Here is a 20,741-nt window from a genome sequence, read left to right on the forward strand (position 1 = left end):
AATAAGAAGAGAGTGTACTTGAAGCATTTTTTAAGTGTATTCATAATTCATATACATATTGACAGGTTTCTAATACAGCATGGTTTTGATAACTGTCTTCTTCCAGCTTTTTTTTTTTTTTTTTTACAAGAATAACAATAAAAAATGATAAAGACACAACACCATGTACGACGCACTTTTTTAAATTTTATGGCAATGCTTCTTTTGAATGGATTTTGCATCTCCCGATCAAATATCGCTGCGATTTCACTATGAATTAAACCATTCATAAGTACTTGGTAAGGCTTACTCCCCATTGATCGGTCCCAGCGTTCATGTATGACAACGTCTCCGAAGTTTCCAGTTCCAAAAATGTTTTCATGACTTCCTACGTGCAACCAGTACACACGCGATGAAAACTCTTCCATGTCCTGTTGATCTTTCTCCTTTTTAAAGATGGCGGACACAATTAGTCCATAGTGTTATCATCTCCTCTTGAAAGGCTCTGTCCTCCTTTTTGTGTATTTTGAAAAATAAGATTGTTCCATCGGATTCTCCATGAATACTATCTGTACCGTAAAAACCCCAAGTGATGAAAAATAAGAACACTTTTCAAAAAGGACCAAAAATGGAATCAAAGACCCAAGATATTGGCATTTTTTTCGGTTTCTTTCACACACACACTCACGCTCTCACACACACTAATTTCTCATTCATTCACGTGACTTTTGAAAGGCAACAGATGTCCGTTCTCCAAGGCAATAATGTCTTTGTGGCAAAACTCGACCCTGACATTCCCGACAACATCACTCCTCCCTCTCCAGGAATGAATGGAAAGTAAAAAAAAGAAATTAATCCAAGTCATGAATATAAAGTGAGATACATCCATTTCATTTCATGAGTAAATACTGATGAGAATACAAAAATAATAAATGAGGACTAGAATATATCCTAATATCGTAACATAAGATACTACTTGTGAGAGGAAACTAAATGCTCTCCTTTCCTTGCTCCCAATACGCCTCTTTAAGGCAACAATTGAACAAAAAACAAACAGATAAATGATGATACAGATGATTATAAAAGACTTTTAGACTTTGAGGGTGTCAGAGGAAAATCAAAGTAAAGCCTAGAGAGGAAGTTTGTTTCTTTTGTTCTCTACGGAAAAGTTCCTTTAGTTCCTACATCGGTCTCGACGTCTCGTTTTTTATTCCGCTTTGTAGTTTTTTTTCTTTTCTTGTTCTCCGTTCCTCTATGTTGCACGTCTGTCGTTTTTTCTGCGTTTAAAGTAAAGAGCAACAAAATCTTTTCTCCATTGTCTTTAAGTGTAAATAATGCTGATTCCCGTTGAGAAAATTGTACATTCCCTTTTTTACGTTGTTCTCCGTCACGGATTGCCAGTCCTGTTCACATTTCGGGTCTCATCTTCTCGGTCTTCTACGGTCCAAAACTAACCTGCGAAACGAAACACGCACAAAAGAAATTGAGGTTAGCATCATCAACAAGGCCCTATGAGCCATTTAGCCAAAGTGCTTTACATAGGCCATAAGACTGTTCAACACCTGAACTCTTGAAAGAACATACATAGCCTAACATTCATCTGTTTGCAACTCACATATCTCAATATTCCAATTACTGCATATAGACTACTCTGCACAGTTTCTACTAGGGACGCTCCGATCGCCAATTTTGGGGCCGATAGACGGAATCAGTATCGGCCAATGCTGATCGCCGATCCGATCGAGTGGGCGGGGCCTATGGGGATCTTCCATTTAAAGTGATGTTTAAAACTCAGTTAATGGAGCTTCCACAAACAACGACCAACACCATTATTACATTCAAATGAAGTACATTATCTTTGGATAATAACACGGGCGGGGCGGGGGGGGGGGGGGGGGATCTCTTCTCAAAACGATGACTCGGTGACAGTCATTATATAATGTGACATATTTTGCTTAATATTTGGAGAACAACAACAATCCTGATATCATTAGAAAGCTAGGAATCTCCTCTTTCCAGCAGCGTATACAACTCAAAATGTGTCTTCGGGTCAATGCGACTGATTTCGATGGAGCAGAGGCCTGTACTACGAAGCTGGTTCAACCTAACCTGGATATGTTTGAGTTAGCCGGTTGGCCTAATCCAAAACATACGCGCTCTCGCTAAGCTGTACTACGACGCTGGTTATCAAGTGGATCGCTCAAGCCAGCCGTGCCCTATCTAGTTAGGTGCGCGTTCACATGAAAGGGGTGGTATCTGGAGCATTCGACCAATCACAAACATGGAGAAGCGTACTGACAGCGCAGCGCATCATACTTCCTGAATGAAAAGTGAACTATAATATTAGACATATGAAGACGTTAAACTTTAAACATCCATGACTCAAACACTTTATCCAGAATCAAAGCCACATAGCTGCACCTGCAAGGTGAATACAGCTGGTAACAGAAAAAGTGTTTGAATGCGTACATTAACAGGTTTATGATATCACTGCCCCGTCTAAGACACGATCTGACTTTAATTACATTTGTCTCGAGTGTTTCGTCAACTTAATGTGTTGCTTAAAATAATACTTCTGCATACAGTATGTGACACTGTGAGTGTTGCACGGCCAGGTACGGCTCAGCTGACTCAGATAAGGAGATATATGATACATTATGATGTGATATGCCGCGGACTGTACTTAATGTTACTCTGATCCGGTTACTTATGTTGTGGCAGATATTTAAGTAAGCTTTCTTAACGCTAATGTTTTAATAGTCAGATTGCTCTGAAGATGGGAGGTGATATTCTATTAATGTTCACGTTCACACAGTCGGTGATTTTTGACGGCCGTCTTTCCTTCAACGGCAGCTTTTCTGTATTTCCTTTCTCCTGTAATATGACTTGATCGCTTTAAACTCAGCACACTGAGCTCTGATTGGTCAGCAGGCAGTGCTTTCACTGAGTTGAGCTCTTAGCCTGGAACCTAACCTGCTCCGGGGCAGGTTAGCCGCACAGCATAAGTTACCATGGAGATCTAGCCTGCTAAAAAGAGAACCAGCTTCGTAGGACCGGAAATCCCAAATTTTCCCTGAAGTTAGAGCTAAGCTAAAATCCTGCTTCGTAGTATACTCCCCAGGTCACATATGCTTTATAAACAGTCAAATCAGGAACACAACACAAAGGTTAAAGCTATTTCGACGCTTGGAAAATTGGAATTCGCCTTGGAAACAAAGTGGGCTGAGAACAATGTAATATAAAACAGCCACTACAATGCAATGCTTTTACACATTTAGAAATTTCTGTACTGAAGTAGACTTCTGTCAGAAGGGCTTTGAATTGGTCAGATAATAACAGGTTGGCAGACTCCTTTTTACCTCATTATCTGACTCACTGACAGACATGTTATTAAAATGTGTCAATGCAAATTGAGTCAAGCACATCAAATCTTGCTTCTTTTTTTTAATCAAATGGATTTCGATTTGTAAAAGCCAATTTTGGAACCCATTTTAAAAAGACATTAAGGCAGAAATCTTACTGAAAGATGCAGAAAAGGAGAGTTATGTTTTGTCTTTGGTTTCCATGAGGACAGGCGGTGAGGGGGAGGAAGAGACAGGCAGCGGTTCAGACTCTAAGGTGAGGCGAGGAGGAGTGTGAGAAATAATTATTTTCTCAGAACGAGCCAACATAGAGTAGAGTAGCTATTGTACTGCTGTGTGAAATTAAATTATCTGAATAGGAAATGTATAATCAGCCCTGAGGCAACAAATGAGCACCCATTCACTGACAGTTTATTAATGAGAAACCAAATTATGTTCCCCAGAAAAAAAAATGTACTTGTGGTGATCGAACCTGTTGGGTTGCTATAATGTGCTTCATTACATGTTAACACAAAGGGAGGAAGGTGTTCTTTACAATCTATATGGTGTTATATGGCTGCACCATTCTGGCCCATGTTTTGAAAATAATTTCCATTCAAGGATGAACAGTTAAAGGTAGGATAGGTAAGAATGTTGAAACCAGCTCGAGTGCGGTAGAATTTGAAAATAAACAACTGGAAAAAATCTGCCCCTTCCTTCAGACTTCCTTACAGAGCCCCTCCTCCAACACACACGAACACGCACATGACCAATGGAAGGCTGACAGGCAGGTAGGCCATCCAGTTACTTTAGCCAGGCCGGCTCAGATGATTGGTCGTGCTTTTTACAGCGCCACGGCTTCCACAGATGAAATTTTTGTATGTATTTATTGTCAAAGCATTTCAGATATTCATTGCTATCGGGATGTTAAGAGCATTGCATGGAATATAACAAAAAGTGTTTCTGAAGTTAATTACCTACCCTACCTGTAATCTACATTTTACGGAAATCGAAATATTGACTAGTGCAATGGTCAAATTGCAGAACATATGTAAAAAACAAACATTTAAAGAGTTTTTGAGTTGCAGAGCCATCACAGGCTACACATAATGTTCTACAAACTTAACAATGCATATTTGTTTGGTACGGATAATAAAAATAAAATAAAAATATGATCATTTAAAATATATTATTAAATGATAATGAAAAGGAGGCAAAAATGTCCAATCCCTGCTTTATAGTTCTGAAAATATCTGTCAAAAATAATGACAATTATTTGTTTTTTTTATATTGTGCAGCCCTTTTTCCATACATTTGTTTGTAAGTAAGATTAATAATCACTTAACGTACTACACACACAAATACAGCAGGGTTTCAGTTAGCCGGAAAAAAACGTTTTTTTGCTGGTAACATTTAGAAAAAAACGGTCAAAATGTCTGGTAATAATTAGGGATGGTCCGATCGATTGGCCGCCGGTCATTATCGGCCGATATTCACTCTTAATAGTTTGATCGGTGCTCTCTATAAAGACCGGTCAGGAGAGCTGGATCTGAGCGATATGGACATAAACGCGAGTGAAGTATAACCGGACGGGCGAGAGAGATCAGATCAGCTGCAGCGGAGCCTGACGGAAACACGCAGCTTTGATCACCTGAAGCCCCGCCCACTGTTTAGAGAGGGAGAGAGAGAGAGAGAGAGAGAGAGGGAGAGAGAGACAGAGAGAGAGAGAGAGAGAGGATCCGTTTCTCCTGTGTTACTGTTCAAAGTTAACGTCAACTTTTGAATAATGTACTTCATCTAAGACAAGTAGTTTGTTTGAATGTAATAATTATGTTGTGTTTGTTGTTCGTGGAAGCGTATCATTTATTGAAAAATGAATCTGAATTTTTCGATCTGTCATTAAGTGAGTTTTAAACATTAGCATATCCGGTCATAGTCCGGCAATTACCTGCTAACGGAAATTCTGCTACAAAATTCTTATTCTTATTATTATTATTGAAACATGACCGGTAAGTTTAGAATTTGTCCGGTAAAATTAATTATTTCCGGACACTTGACCGGCAAGAAAGAATCCTAGCGGAAACCCTGAAATAGAAAACAAGCACACACACAACCGAGTCCAAACTTACAGCTCCATGACTCCTGTATCTCTCCTTCTTCTGCGTTTCCCTCAGCCTCTCTCTGACTGCTCCAGGTAAACTGACTTGGGTGGCCGAATGCTCTGAGTAAACTGAGAGAAGGAGACGGACAGAAAACAGTTTGAGGTTAGAGGAAGGGATTGAAGAAGTGATTAGAAACACTGAATGGGTGGTGATGAGGACTTTCACTGAGTTTCTTAAAGCAAACACCAACCTCTCTTTCTTTACCTTGTGCTTCGGACACCGCAGTGAGAAGTTATCTTCGTTCAGAGAACAATCTGGAAGGGGGAGCAGAGCTTATTAGTACGATACTAGAATTGATCTAATCATCATAACATTTGGTGGATTTGTTCAATGGGTGGGTGATAGGCCTTCCAAAGCCTCCCTGTGTTGATCTATTGAAGACATTTTGAGTTTTTCTCGCATGCCACTTCGCCGAATGAAGAATCAAAAAACATTACAAAAGTAAGGAAGAATTTAAGTAAATGTCGGCAGCAGTGTTTCCGCCAGACCAGGGCTGAGAGGGCGCCCCCCCCCTGCGCGCGGAGAATTAAGGCAAGACGCCCCCCTGGCAATATACCAAAACACGTGTAATCAAACTCTCACTCAAATCGTGCAGGATTTCCCCAAGTCCCATTTATCTGAGACTTTCGAATAGTTTTGCTTTTTGAAACACACTTCGAATTTATTTGTCTGGGTTTTGGATTTTCATCGTGAGGGCATGCGGGAAAAACAACCTATTCTTCAAAAACTCAAGGTAACAAGTAATCGATCATTTTGGAGGTGAAGTATTCCTTCCTTGCTTTTATTGAACGCATGCACTCACCTGCTTCAATAGCACACAGGTAATGGTAGCGAAGTGTGCAGCCTTTACTGTAGCAGCCCAGGGTCGATCCGACCATGTCACAGTACGAGCAGCACTGAGCAGAGAAAAAGACAGAAGAAATCAATAAACCCATACCAATAGAATAATCCACACACAGGCGTGCAAACTTATTCAAATTGTATATTTGGAATGATTATGAACAGGTAACAAAATATGAATATCTGAATTAAAGATAAATGTAGTTGTATTACCCCACAGTCTAACCCAGGGGTGTCAAACTCAAGGCCCGGGGGCCAAATCCGGCCCGCGACTTCATTTCATGTGGCCCCATAAGAGCTTGCAAAGAATACAATGTTTATTATACGGTTATATGCTACTTTACAGAAGCACGTTGCCCATAAACTACATGTCCCACAATGCATCTCAAATTTGACTTTTTTCTCTCAGAATTTGTCTTTTTTTTTCAAAATATGCCTTTTTTTTTTAAGGAATTTGTCTTTTTCTTAGAATTAGATTTGTTTTCCTAAATGTTACTTTCTTTCTCAAAATTTCACTTTTTTTTCTCAGAATTTGGCTTTTCTTTTTAAATCATTTTGTGACATTCTCACGGAAGAGACTTGCAATTATTTGCCCTAGACTTCTGCTTTCAGACGTAGTTAATTATGGGGTTATTACCAGGGGTGCACACAACTTTCTCAGTGAGGTACTCAGATGAGTACCTGGAGTCAGTGTTTGGTACTCCAACTTCTGGCTCCCCTCAAAGTTCCCATGAAGCCCTCTGTATCGCGAAGGTCAACGGGGGGGGGGGGGGGCTAGTGGAGTATGAAGCCCTCTTGCCGCGCATGCGTACCACTTATGTGCACCCCTGGTTATTACCCTATCCGATAATAATACAATGCAGAGGAAATAACTTCATACAATACAGTATTTTATATATATAAAATATTTATGTATTTTTATATATAGTCTTAAAGTTACAACCAGCCCTTTGAGTGCAACCATAATGCTGATGTGGCCCGTGATGAAATTGAGTTTGACACCCCTGGTCTAACCCCACAAAAACACACACCCTATAACTACACACCCATAAGTCCAATACCATGTTGTATCATTCAGTTTCTTCCGTTCCCCTGTTTTGTTTTGCCTTAGTCTTACTTTGAGAAATTGTCTTTTCTGTGCATATATATATAAAGCTGTCTGTGCTGTAATAACTTAATCAATTATACCAAAAACTATATATAGATGAGCATTTGTTGTGTCTTTTATTTACATTAACGATGTGTCCTGTAGATATTTAATTGCTCTTTTTACTACACTGTTAGTGTACAGTTTTACTATTATGCTGCTGTGTTTATTGTATTTTTGTAACTCTGGCACAACGATTTCCTTCGGGATGAATAAAGTCTTATCTTATCTTTAAAAAATACCCCCAAAATGAAAACAGATGCAGAGACCACTCACTGTTTCTCTGGCACCATCTAGTGCCTCCTGCAGGCCGTACAGTCTCCCATTGACAAGATACACTCCACTGGTCCACACGATGCATCCTTCGTGGACCCACAGCTCCTCGGGGTCCATGGGCATCTGAGGCAGCTGGGCCAGTTGTGCCAAGGGCCCTAAAGAGTCCAAAGCTGGGGGAGGAGGCTGGAAAGGAAGGGACGCCTTGCTGTTGGATGGCACCATTCTGGGGGAATCCTCACTGGATTTGTGCCTCCTTTTAAAGCGAGGATGCGAGGTCAGCTTTCTGTGTTGAGGTCGCTGTTGAGCGTCGTCCATCGGCTGTTGTTGCTGGATTTGCGGTGGCTGTGGTTGTTGCTGTTGGTCCATCTCGAAATCTGGCTCTCTCTTAAGCGTAGGGATAGGCCGGATGTCTAGATTCATGTCCCATGTTAGAGATGTTGTTTTACTGATGTAGGAGGAAGTGGAGGAGAAGGAACAGGAAGAAGAGGAAGGGGTGGTATTGAACTGGCCAGTCATGTGCATCATCATTTCCTCTCTTGGCGGGGCAGCTCTGACTGTTTTAATGAGAGGTATTGGGTTTGACTCTAGGTTGATGTTGTAGTGGCTGTCAGCTGGGGGCTTGGTAAACTGAGCCTCTTGTGTTTGCATTTCTTGAATGATGTTCGAAGAATTTGAGTTCATGTCCAAGTTTGGTCCCGTTTTGTTTGCACCCGTGGCCGCTTGACATTGTCGGACTTGAGGCTGGTTCTTGGGGAGTCTTGCGGCGTATTCAGCCGGATAGAAAGGTCCGTAGAGATCACCGAGGTGTTTGTAATTCGCCCATTTTTGACACAGGCAGCAGAGCAGGCGGCCCGAGTGATTGGTCTCTGTGATCACAGGGCCTGAAACAACATGGTCGGACGAAGGGAGCGCTTTTCCCGACTGAAGTGTAGTTTCCTCATCGTCTGAATCCCTTTCCTCTGCTTCTTTGTCTCTCTTAGACAACTGGGAGGAAAGAGCGGAGGTCAGTAGACAATCAATTCCACTCCCGCTCGCTTTCCCCCCGGCTTTCATTTTCTCTTCCTCGCCGTTTACAATGGTGCACACCGCCCCAATCTCTGGTACTTTGTTCTCCACATGTATGTGTGGGATAAACGGGCCCTTTCTATTTGAATCTCCACTTGTGTTGGGGCTCCCTCCTGCCCCTGAAGCTGTATCTGGGTCTTCTTTAGCCCTCGATGCTGCCGTTGGTGCCGCCACCCTCCTCCTCCTCCTCTGTCGACCTCTTGCTTCTAGCGACCCGTCTTCATTTTTCACGCCTCTTCGTCGCTGGCGTACAGGTTTGACCTCGACCACCGGCTGCGTTTCCTCGCTCTCCACGTCCACTTTCACTATCTGGGTTAAAACCGGCGGGGTCAGCGGGCGAGCAGTATCATCGTCTGCAAGAGGGGGGTCTTCAGGAGGTTGGGGTGAGCTGCAGGTGGTCTGACCATGTGATGGTGATGTAGCTGGAGTTGTAGTTGGAGTGGCCGGAGTAGCACTTGGGGAAGTGCTTTGACCCTGGGCATTGGGCTGGCTTTGCACTGGTGATTGGCCTTGACCCTGGGCTCGTTTTTGTTTATTCACACTCCCCACGGGCCTGCCCTTCTTCTTGCCAGATGGGAAATAGCCTTTGGGCACAGAACTGTCCGAGTGCTTAGAGTCTTGTGGCGACATACTAGACCTAGAAGAGGACACCTGATGCCTATTCATGTGTCCTTGGCCATGGTGGGGAGACGTGGACCCGTAGTAATCGCTCCTGGGATAATCGTCAAACCCAATGCCAGATTCTTGAAGTTTCTGTCGCAAGAGGTTATCAGCAGACTGCTCTCCTCTTCTGGTTTCAAGCTGCTGGTAAGTGTTGGTGAAATGTTGAATGTCTGACAGAGCGGATGAAGACGGAGGGGGGGAATCCTGGACTGGGCGAAGAAGAGGCGGAGGAGGGGGTAAAGGTCCGAGCAAAGCAAAATCCTCCTTGTCGCCAGACCCTGACGCCACGGCGGAACCTAATCCAAAGTCAAAGTCTTGTTTTATGGTTTGGGTCGTGTGATGGGGGTCACATGGGTAGGCGGTCGGAGGTAAAGGACCAGCCTCATCAATCCCTCTGAAGGGAATCATATCATTTAATGAGTGACTGTCATCCATGTAACTATCATCGCTAGCGGAAACCCTGGGGAAATGAGTCAAGTCTTGGTCCTGCGAGTCGTTATACGAAGGTATTTCGGAGTGAGGGAAACCCGGGTAATGATTGGACTCGTCGTCAACGTGGCCTGCCGGCTTTCTAATATTTGGTGTGATTTTCTGCACTATCGCCTCCAGCTTCAAACCTCGTCCCTTCCTGTGTGTCAAAGCCTTGGTGTTTCCACTCGTTGGAGATAAAGGTTGTGAATATGTGTTTTCTCCAGACAAAGGGGAAGAAAGCCTGGGACATGGGATATCTGAACTGGATGAGTCGTCTTCATTGTGATGGCTTGACTCAGACTGAGCCCCGGGGGAGTGGTGAGAATTTGTGGAGGCCCTTTGCTGGGAGGCTTCCTGGAGTTGCCTTTTGGCGGGAATAGGGGAGATAAAAGAACGAACTCGTCTTCGCAACATCAGCGCATTTGTGTCTCCAGAACCGCCAGCTTTGGTCGGACGCTGTAGAGTGGAGTTCATTTCTGCAGGAGGCTTAGTGGGAGGAGGTGGGAGGGGATGTTTGGGAACCTCAGCTGCATTTTGGGGAGGAACAGGGATGTGTGAAGCTACAGGAGGAGGAGGAGGGGGGGGAGGCTGTGTTCTGTAAAAGGAATCTCCCTCCTTTATTCTAGCGCCTTCTCTTCCAGAGTGTGTCGACTCCCACATTTTCAAATCAAAGAAAGCGCCCTGTTGATGGAGAGAAGTTTTGCTCCCAAGTTGTTCACCCGGCATTTCACTTTGTAAGATTCTCTGCCTCTGTTCCGATTGGCCGCCGCCCTTATGTCTTCCTGGAGACAAACCGGGCTGCATCATCATCTCCTTTGACGGCCTGTTCATCGCTTTCACCCAGTCATTCATGTCGTGGGGGGGGTGATGAGGGGGGCCGCGGGGGTGGGGATACATCTGAATCTTATTTGCAGATTGAGGAGATAAATTGTGGTATGGATGGTGGGAGGGAAAATGGGGGTTACTGCGTGGCATCATATTCCCTTCTCTTGCGTCTCCAAATCGATATCCGGGAAAACTGCCACCGCTGCCAGTTGATAAATCGACACCGTGAAGATAGGACTGATGCCTCGGAGGTGAAGATAAAGGGTTAGTGTTCGACGGATGAGAAGACAAGGGTGTTATATCAACATGACCTCGCCTATAGGGGTCAGCATTCATTACAACAGATGAATGAACGGACTTGGAATGATACTCTAGATCAGCCTCATTAGCTCCACCATGGTGATCACTTTCTTTCAATACCGTTTCCATTTTGACCACTTGTTTCTCCCCTATGTCTTTTCTGCTCAGATCATTGGCTGCTGCTGCTGCTGCTGCTGCTGGAGAGGAAAATGGCTGTTGAATCACACTCTGACTTTTCTCTCTTTCCCTTTCAATTTCCCTCTCTGGTGTACTGCGTCTGTTTGGAGACACATCACAAATGACGGAGCGCCGCTCTGACGGGGCTAATATGGATGATTTCTGAGACTCAGCTTGACCAATGTTGCCCGTTAGCGGCTCTGGCTCTTGCAAAAGGAGTTCCTGCACAGCGGAGGACGGCGTGGAAATGTTAGATAAGGCTTTTCTCTGTGGGAGAGAATAGTCTGCTAAGTTGATGTGTTTTGTCGGGGGCTGCTCAGACTCTGCAGCCTGTGTTAAATGACTCTGGGACCCACCCACTTCAGATTTCGGAGCATTTTGCAATATCTTAGTAATAGCCACTTCTGACTTCACTGACGAATGAGCATCTGTGGAAAATTCTGGCTCATTCCCATGCCTCTGGTTTGCATGTGGGGACTTTCCAGAGCTCCCCATTTGTCCAGAGTGACCCAAAGCTTCAGCTTCTCCATACGGGTTTCTGCTTTGAAACTGTTGTTGAGCTTGGAGATGGGCAGGAAATGCCTGCTCTGGTCTGCCATAACGTCTATCTAAGTTGTAACCTTGAAGAACCTCTTGTAAGAGGCTTGGAAATTGCTGGGAATTATCTTCGTGACCTTTAGCTCCTTGTCCTCTCTTCACCAAAGCCTCTGCTGCAGGACCAGCGTCTTTAGAGCCATAACCAGCTTGTGATTGCTGGTACCCTAAATATCTGGAATTTGATTCTGCTGGGCCAGCCCGCCCTCTGTTTTTCATTGATAAATCGGAGCCATATGTTGATTCTGGATAGCTGTATTTATTCGGTCCAGACTGGGGAGGGTTTTGAGGCCGTCCAAAATTAGATTTCTGGGAATATAAACTCAGATCCACACCTTCCTCCCCGTTGTGACTGCTTTCTCTTTTACACGTTTTTTCTTCTAAACAGTTTTCCTTGCTCTTTTCAGCTTGACTTCCTTCGGACCGCGCTGAAACAATCACACCAACACTCTGCTGTTCCTCCGACTGGAGCTTTTCTCCCCTCTCATTATTGTGTAATCTGGATGCAGTGTGCAAACTCTCTTCTTTGTCCTGACAGTTTTGTGGATTGACTCCTCCATCTCGCTGCCTTTGGCTTCTGCCCCTTCCTGTTTTTTCAACTTCACTTTCATTTTTGATGACTTCATTATTTATTTCTGGTGTCTTCCTATGGCCCCCTCTGTGGTCATTATATCTTACACCAGGCTCTGAGACACTATTTGGCTGCTGGGGAGGAATATTAGAGGAGGGGGGTGAGGAAACTTGAGGTGTTGAACGTGAAGTGTGGCCGGTCTCTGATGACTGACATCCAAAGGAGGGAGATGCTAATGAAGGGGGGGCTTCATTTGCTTTTGTTTTAGACACATTTGGTTCTTTTGACCGCAAATCTGAGGTTTTTACAGCTGATGCTTGCCCAGTATGACTCTGTGAGGGAGGTCGATAACCGGTGGGTTCAGATCCACTGCTTGCGCCGCTCATCTGCCTTATTCTCCCATGTTCCCCCTCAGAAAACTGCTCCTCACGCTCCACCTTGGTCCCAGTCGAGCCTCCAGCCGACATCAATGACGAGTCTTCATCAGCGCCGGCATCTAAGCCGACGCCATCCCCGATCCCCAGCGCACTTCCATCTTTAACCGTGCTCGTGCTCGAGGCTGCGCTTGCGTTTCGACTCCTCGGTTGCGATGGTGCCTGTTGAATATGCCCGGTGTCTTTCCCCTTCTTCTGCGAAAGCATTGAGTCGGTGAGGAGCATGTGCTGAACTGTGTTTGGTAAATTGGCTACTTGTGAACTCAAGGCATTAAGACTATTCAGGGCAGAATCCTGCAGTTTGTCAAGTGGAGAGGAGGAATAAATAGAGGCGCCCTCCTCTCGAGATCCCATTCCTGGGCCGAGACCTAATTTGTTGCGGCCTGTTGGAGGAAGGCTACTCCCTCCAACACTCAAACTGTGAGCTTTATGACTGCCACTGCTACCACAACTACTGATGCTGCTGTTGGAGTTGGGCGTGGGACTCAACTGTGGCATGGTCTGCAGTAATCTACCTTGACCATGGCTGCTACGGGGGTTTGATGTAGGAGGATGCGAAGGGCCGTGACCTGAGGGGTGGCCATGAACATCTGAGACACCCATCAAAGGGGAAGGGGAGGAGCTACAACTGGGGGAATGCACTGCAGAGGCAGCTGGTGATGGGTTCGAAATTGGGCTGAAGTTTTGGTTAATTTGGGTTTGTTGAGCGTTGGGATGCATTGGGGATTTGGCTATTTCTTGAGATGCTGCTTGAGGTATACTGGGATTGGAGGCATGATGATGTTTAGCGTAAACAGAGCCTGGAGACGGGCCCTGGTGCTGCATCTTGAGCGAGTTGTCATAACCTACCCCTAAATTGTGCTGTGAGTTGCGGTGCTGTAGTGTGGCTTGCTTGTGAAGTGAAAGTGTCTGTGGGGAATATCCGGGATAATTCGCAGCATGGTAACTCTGTTGAATGCTCTCCATCTGCCCCACGTTGTTAGCAGCAACTGCCCCGGAGATTGAGTTTGAATTGGCGTTGAGGCCAGGCGAACTGTTGACCTTGGGATCGAACCCGGCGCTCGCAGCCCCGTCAAGATACCTCTGCGGAGGCGGGCTGTACATTCCTGACGACGCTGCTGTGGATGATCCACCCTGCGGAGAGTAGTGTGGGTACTGGGGGGTCATCCTGTGCCCGGAGTGGGGGTAGCTGCGATGCTGCTGCTGCTGCTGCTGCCCGTGGTGGACAGCCGGGAAGGTTTGTCCAAGCTGGCGGTGCTGCATCTGAGATCCGGGCACTGCCTGCATTGCAGCGTTCTGACTCATATTGTACTGATGAGAGGGAGAAAACGCTCCGGCACCAGCACCTCCACCAGAACCAGCACTGGATCCATAATCTACTGGGTACGGTGACATCAGCCCAGACGCTGCTGCAGAGCCAGACCCAGCATGTCGGTACTGGTGAGGTATATGTCCATCGATATTAGGATATCCAAATCCTGCCCCGTAAGCCATCCCCCCTCTTCGGTGCCTGTCCTTTCCACCCATTGCAAAATAATAATCCATGGCCTCCTTCCTGTAAGGGTTGTTAGTGTTGTGAATGCTACCCTGTGGTGGCGGCGCCTCGACAGCCCCTCTGTTTCTAGCACTGTAAGCTAGCATGTGGCTAGCCTGACTGGGGTGGTGATGGCCTCTGTGCAGGCTCTGCTGTTGCATCCCCGCGTAATCATCCGTCATCCTGGGGGAGATCTGGGGGTCTGCTGGCTGAGGGGGATAGGGAGTTCCCCCTGCACCCCTCCCACTGAACCCCGGGGGGACAGAGGGGGGAGCCGGGCTGTTAGAAAAATTCTGCATTGTTTTGTTTGGATTAGAAATGGAAATATCGGTAAGTGTCTACACCAGGGAATGCTTCTGATCAGGAACTGGAAGGCTTACGGCAGTGACCATAAATGACAAAGAGAGAGTCGATGGCCTGGCAGTAAAACAAGGAAATGCTTTGAACAAGCAAAGAGTTCAAGCTGAGGAATATATATATCGCAGATGTCCCTTTCTTGTATCAGAAAGTTAGTCGGGTTGATTTTGTCAATATGTGAAAAGGCCAAATGGTAAAAGTCTTCTTCAATGTGAAATGTTATGGTTGAGTTCACTTTTTTTTTAAAACAGCTGGGTCTTAAAAAATGGGACTTAAAAAAAAGGGAAAAGATATGTAGAGAAACAGGCTTCTACTGCAGAATAAGATTTGAACTGAAGCTGAAGCGTTTGGCACTGAGCAGGCAATGATATCATGAACACATGACACACCACCACGTGATATGTTCAAATGTCTTTACATGTATATGCTCAACTTTATACGAGCAGCTCAAGCAAACAGAGCTATTTTAAGGATTGAATTGTGTCGTGGTACAAAAGCAACTGGTGCAAAATTGAAAAAAAAAACTCAATAAAACCATTGAGAATGTTTTCTTTCACAACAATCCTTCAGTTCATCAATATGTTTGCCACGACCTGCCTCACACCTGCGTGAGACCAAAACTGCACGAATCAGGAGGTCTGAATACAGACCCTCATTAAACACTCTCAGAGGCAAACACTCCATCGATATTCTCATCGGCTCTTGGAGTGTAATGTTCTTTGTCTTGGTCATTCCCTTCGAATACAGTTTTTTTTTTTTTAAGTCTTTGGTCCCTATTTAGTATTTGTTCTTTCCTTGATTCAGATTCTTCTTGGTTCTCTCCTGTATCTTCAGCATGTAACTGCCTTACCTTTGTTTCTTTCTGTCAACCATTATCCAACTCTACCTAGTTCCATGGCAACAATTTTCCAAAAGGAGGATAATCCATTTGTTCCACTTCAGGTTCAGTCAAATCAAGCTCCAGTTTTTCTGTCCTCTCTTCAGTATTCCAATGCAGAGAAGTTCGGTTTCACCGGGAGTTGCTGGCCTTCATAATCCTGCATAAAAACAAAGGAATTCATCAAAAAAAGTAAACACGCAATAATACTCAACCTTAAATGTAACTTGTGCTAGTAGTAAATAATTAAAAAGAGAAATTAACTGCAGTCTTAATAACACTAAAACGCTTTTTGATAGTTAAAGGTGGGGTAGGTACTTTTGGAGAAACCAGCTGGAGTGCGCTAGAATTTGAAAATACACAGCCGGAAAAAATCGGCCACTTCCTTACAGAGCCCCTCCTCCAACACACACGAACGCACACATGACCAATGAGGGCACGAGATAAGTTTGTGCACAGATGGAAGGCTGACAAGCAGGTAGGCCATCCAGTTATTATAGACAGGCCGGCTCAGATGATTGGTCATGCTTTTTACTTTACTGGCTTCCACAGATGACATTTTTTTATGTATTTATTGTCAAAGCACTTCAGATATTCATTGCTATCGGGATGTTAAGAGCATTCCATGGAATATATCAAAAAGTGTATCTCGAGCCGGTTTCTCAAACGTACCTACCCCACCTTTAAAGCTGTTTGACAGTGTTTTTTTAATTCAACAATTCAGTGATGACGCATGACATTTTTATTAATGCAACTACAATCTTAATAAATGTAATCAGTTTTGAGCATTTGCACTCAAAACACGGTGTCAAATATTAGAGATGACATCATTATTTCCCATGTGAACTTATTTTAACCACTGAAGTCACACAGATGCATCACAAATATATTCATCAAACCACCAATAGTTTTAACAAGATTGCCTTGTTGGCTTTATATCAACACTATTGTTTTTGTAACACACTGGAAATAACACTTTTAATATGGTTTGGATCGTTAACAATGCTGCTTCTTCTGATTGATAACAAACAGAGTTAGAGAAGAGAAAATAGGTTGAGGGGCAGCATACAATTTAGTCAACAAAGTAGCATAGAAAAGGTCACAACATGTAAACAAACAAAGCTGTGGTGCCAAAACAGAAGCAGTAACTTTCCTACCACCACAAAACAACACTTTAAACGATTAATGTTAGTGTTTTTTTAAACTGTTTTAATGGTCTTTAACGATTATGGGGGATAATTAAAAAGGCATGACGCTACCTTTATGAGGTCAGCCCCATAATTGCCTCGTGTGACACAAGCCTCTATTGTCCCGCAGTAAAATGGTTAATGGCAACTTTAGGTGACTTTTGTTATTGTAGTGTCGCCTTACACTGAGCAACACAATAACAAGGCATCATTGTTTATGATTACAGACATAAGTCTAAGGGTAACTGCTGTTATTCATTAATGTAATGTATGTCTATTTTAAAGCAGAGAAAGCGACGAGCAGTTGAAGGAGCATGGGAAAAAACAGAAAAAGGAAGATTACTTATATTTGGTCATACCTTGTTAATGTATTTGAGTTCAATTTGATGCTTGCAATTCTAATAAAGATTGAGTGACACTTTTAAAGGTTAAGGTAGTGGGAGATGCAATGTATTATTAGAAAACGGTTAGAAAAACTATCAGCTCCTGCCTTGGTTACTAATTAAATCACAGCAGCTCACTGTGCGTAACAGAATATTGCAGCATTGATAATAATAACAATACAACAGATTCTCATTGCAGTCTGTCAGCAAGTCCATCAATTACATAGCTGCCTAATTGACATATGCAATGTTAATGCAGATACAACTCCAGCTCTGTTATATTCTGATGGTGTTGCATCTCATCAACCCAGCACACTAGCAACAAAGTACTTAGATCCTTTACTTAAGTAAAAGTACAAATACTATGGTAATAAAATACTCCATTACAAGTAAAAGTCCCGATTTCAAAATATTAATTAAGTAAAAGTAGATTTACTCAAGTACTTTACTTACGTATAATTATTAGGGACTTGTAGGCCTACTTTACTTTTGTCGATTTAGTTTAAATTATGTGAAATGTAATCAACACTTAAATCAGACTTTAGTTACACCTGGAGCAAATTCACAAGCTACCCCGCAGTCATTATAACTAGCTACACCTTTAACAGCTTTTATAACACTTATAATGATCAACCATTACAAAACATATCATATTATTCTGAAATGGACCAATCTGCACAATGACTACTTTTACTTTTGGTACTTTAAGTATATTTAGATGCCAATACTTTAGTACTTTTACTTGAGTAACATTTTGAAAGCAGGACTTTTACTTGTAACAGAGTATTCCTACAGTCTGGGACTTCCACTTTTGCTCAAGTACAAGATCTGAGTGAGTACTCCTACCACTGCATATCATGTCTGTTACATGTACAACGCAACTGGTAACTGTGAGTGATGTAGAAAATGTAGTGGAGTAAAAAGTACAACATTTGCCTAAAAAATGTAGTGGAGTAGAAGTATATAAAGTAACATTAACTGAGAATACTCAGGTAAAGTACAAGTACCTCAAAATGGTACTCAAGTAAATGTACTCAGTTACTATCCATCACTGATTGACATACGCAATGTTAATGCAGATAAAACTCCAGCTCTGTTTTATTCTGATGGTGTTGCGTCTCATCAACCCAGCACAGTAGAAACATTAGCCAATAGCAAGGTATACGCATTACAATTAGCTTTGTAGCTCTTTAGCTTTAGCCAGAATACCTCACATAATTCAAATAGAATGTGCGTTGCAGCCGGGTAGCTAAGCTAAGCTAAGCTACAACCACTAGTTAGCATCCAAGCTAATTTGCCTTTATTACGTTATTAAACAGGAGCAGGCTAAAGCTACAAACGAGAAGTGATTAGGTGCAGATGTTCCCCCCTGTACAGACACAAAAAAACTGTGAATAAATGCGTACATAGTGAAAGCACTGCATCAGAAAATGATCTCCACACAGCGTGACATTTTCCCTGCATAAACAGAGCTAATGTGGTAGCTACGGAGATGCTAGCTAACGTAAAGCATACCTGAAAACGTAGCAATACAAGGCCCCTCGTTTTGTGACAATCTGTGGCAGGAAACCCCGGTGTTGAGTCGACTCTCTCCGCCGCTTTCCCCTCACCCTTTTCCCGTCCAGACAACCGGAGTCGGGGAGGGGGGCCCCGTCACGACGCTCGGATCCCCGGCCCGTTTTATTCCGATTTGCTCCTTTTTTTCTTTTGTCCTCACCTCCAGAAATGATGAGCACAATCGGGGTGCCTGTGGGTCCCGTAGCCAGTGAGGTCCACACACCCCCGCCCCCTCTCTTGTTCCCTCTTCTCTCTCTCCCTCTTTCACCTATTCCACCTATATCTCCAACTAAACATCTCGCTAGCCTCCTCTATACCGCATACACACGCCTGTTTCCCGTCACCAAGAATTGCATTCCTTCATCAGCAGCTACGACCTATTCGTTTTCCTGTTCTGTGTGTTTTTTTTTCTTCTTCTTGCAACAGAAAGACCGCCTTGAAAATGCATACACACTCATATTCCTGCACCCCCTCCTCCTCCCTCATCTCTCTCCATCACATCCCTCCACCTCCCCTCCCTCTCCTTAAAGCTTTCCCTATTGCTTTTTTATTTATTTTCAACATACAAAAAATAACATTATAGTAATATTTCTAATACATTTTATTTTTGCATGCCTGCGCTAGAGGGTTTTTAATCACAGCTCCTTTGTTCTTATTGCATCTCCACAGTGAAAATGAATTAGGGTAGACTAATGAAGGCACCAGGGTACAAAGGCAATATGTAGAGGAGACAGGGGCTGAATGAAAAGAGGGTTATGTCTGACAATGAATAAGTCAATAACAGAGAATGTGTGCAAATATGCACGCCTGCATTAGAAACAGATTGCAAGCAGTTTATGCTGGTCTGTTGATGCTGGAGAGTAGCTATATTATTGTTTTTCCATAAAGAAAAGCCACTTAAACCATATCATTATATCTTGGTTAATGTTTGACACACTCAGAACAACAATGGAGGGGCTACACACAGAATCCTTTCCCCCATTTAATTTACTGTGTTGTCTCCGCCTGAGCTTATCTGCTCTCACACAGGGCCGAGTGCACTGCAGCCCCCCCCCCCCCACACACACACACACACTCCCCCACCTTCATAATGATGTGCCCTATGCCCCCCATCCACTTTTAATGTACTGCTGTGTGTCACACATGCACACACACACAAAGAACCCTACATGAATGTACAAAGAAAATACACATATACACACACATTTCTCACTTAACCTGCCAATCACAAGAATAAAATCTCTCAGTTTCCAAACAACAGTTCAATACATTTCATTCCCTCGCAGATACACGTCTATTTCTATCATAGTTGCCATAGCAACTGCATCACAGAGCCTTTAACTGTGGATAATTTTGAGGGTTCGTATCTACACTTTGCCTCTTTTTTTTTTTTAAACATGTGTGATTTGAAGCAAGACGCTCACGTTTTGTTGTGTGTTGTGCTGTTTGTGTTGACACTGAAGTCGAAAGAGATGCGAGATAAAGGGCGATGATACTCTGGGCCAGAAAGTCAGCCAGCCAGGCCTATCCAATCAACAGGAACGCCTGCTGGGACACACACACACACACACACACACACACACACACACACACACACACACACACACACACACACACACACACACACACACACACACACACACACACACTCTCTCTCTCTCTCCATCACGGACAAGGGCACACAATCTTCTACAGAGGAGGCTCCAAGCACACGGTTGTAGAGGATGAAAGCAACCTTTTGTACATACTGTATGTAGCCTTCAAATAAGACAAACCATTGATAGTGCTTTAAAGGTGGGTTATTATATTAATACAGGTTAATATCAGTGTCAATATTTAGTGTCTCTACTGTGACATGTCTCCATGCTTTAAAATGACCATTTTTGTTGTCTTATAACCATTGACAAGGTTTTTGAACTTTCAAATCATGATAAAAATAGGAATCATTTAATATAGTTTAATGACAGGGAACATCTCAAGGCTGTGAAACATTGTCATTAT

The 20,741-nt window shown here is 43.5% G+C and overlaps 1 protein-coding gene across 2 annotated transcripts; it reads right to left on the reverse strand.

Moving 5' to 3' along the window:
• Positions 1–15: 15 nt before the first annotated feature.
• Positions 16–19,184, reverse strand: tcf20 (transcription factor 20). 2 transcript variants are annotated; one of them, XM_079696061.1, is made up of 6 exons: positions 18,699–19,184; positions 7,746–15,773; positions 6,285–6,378; positions 5,687–5,736; positions 5,450–5,550; positions 16–1,434 (listed from the first exon to the last, which is right to left on the reverse strand). In XM_079696061.1, exons 2-5 carry the CDS (start codon positions 14,676–14,678, stop codon positions 5,491–5,493), a joined length of 7,137 nt encoding a protein of 2,378 aa, XP_079552187.1. In that variant the 5' UTR covers positions 14,679–15,773; positions 18,699–19,184; the 3' UTR covers positions 16–1,434; positions 5,450–5,490. The 2 variants fall into 2 exon arrangements, with proteins under 2 accessions (XP_079552187.1, XP_079552186.1); XM_079696060.1 differs by having other exon boundaries at positions 5,673–5,736.
• Positions 19,185–20,741: the final 1,557 nt, after the last annotated feature.

The sequence above is a fragment of the Notothenia rossii genome, assembly GCF_949606895.1.
Source record: "Notothenia rossii genome assembly, contig: scaffold_121, whole genome shotgun sequence".
NCBI classification, from domain to species: domain Eukaryota; kingdom Metazoa; phylum Chordata; class Actinopteri; order Perciformes; family Nototheniidae; genus Notothenia; species Notothenia rossii.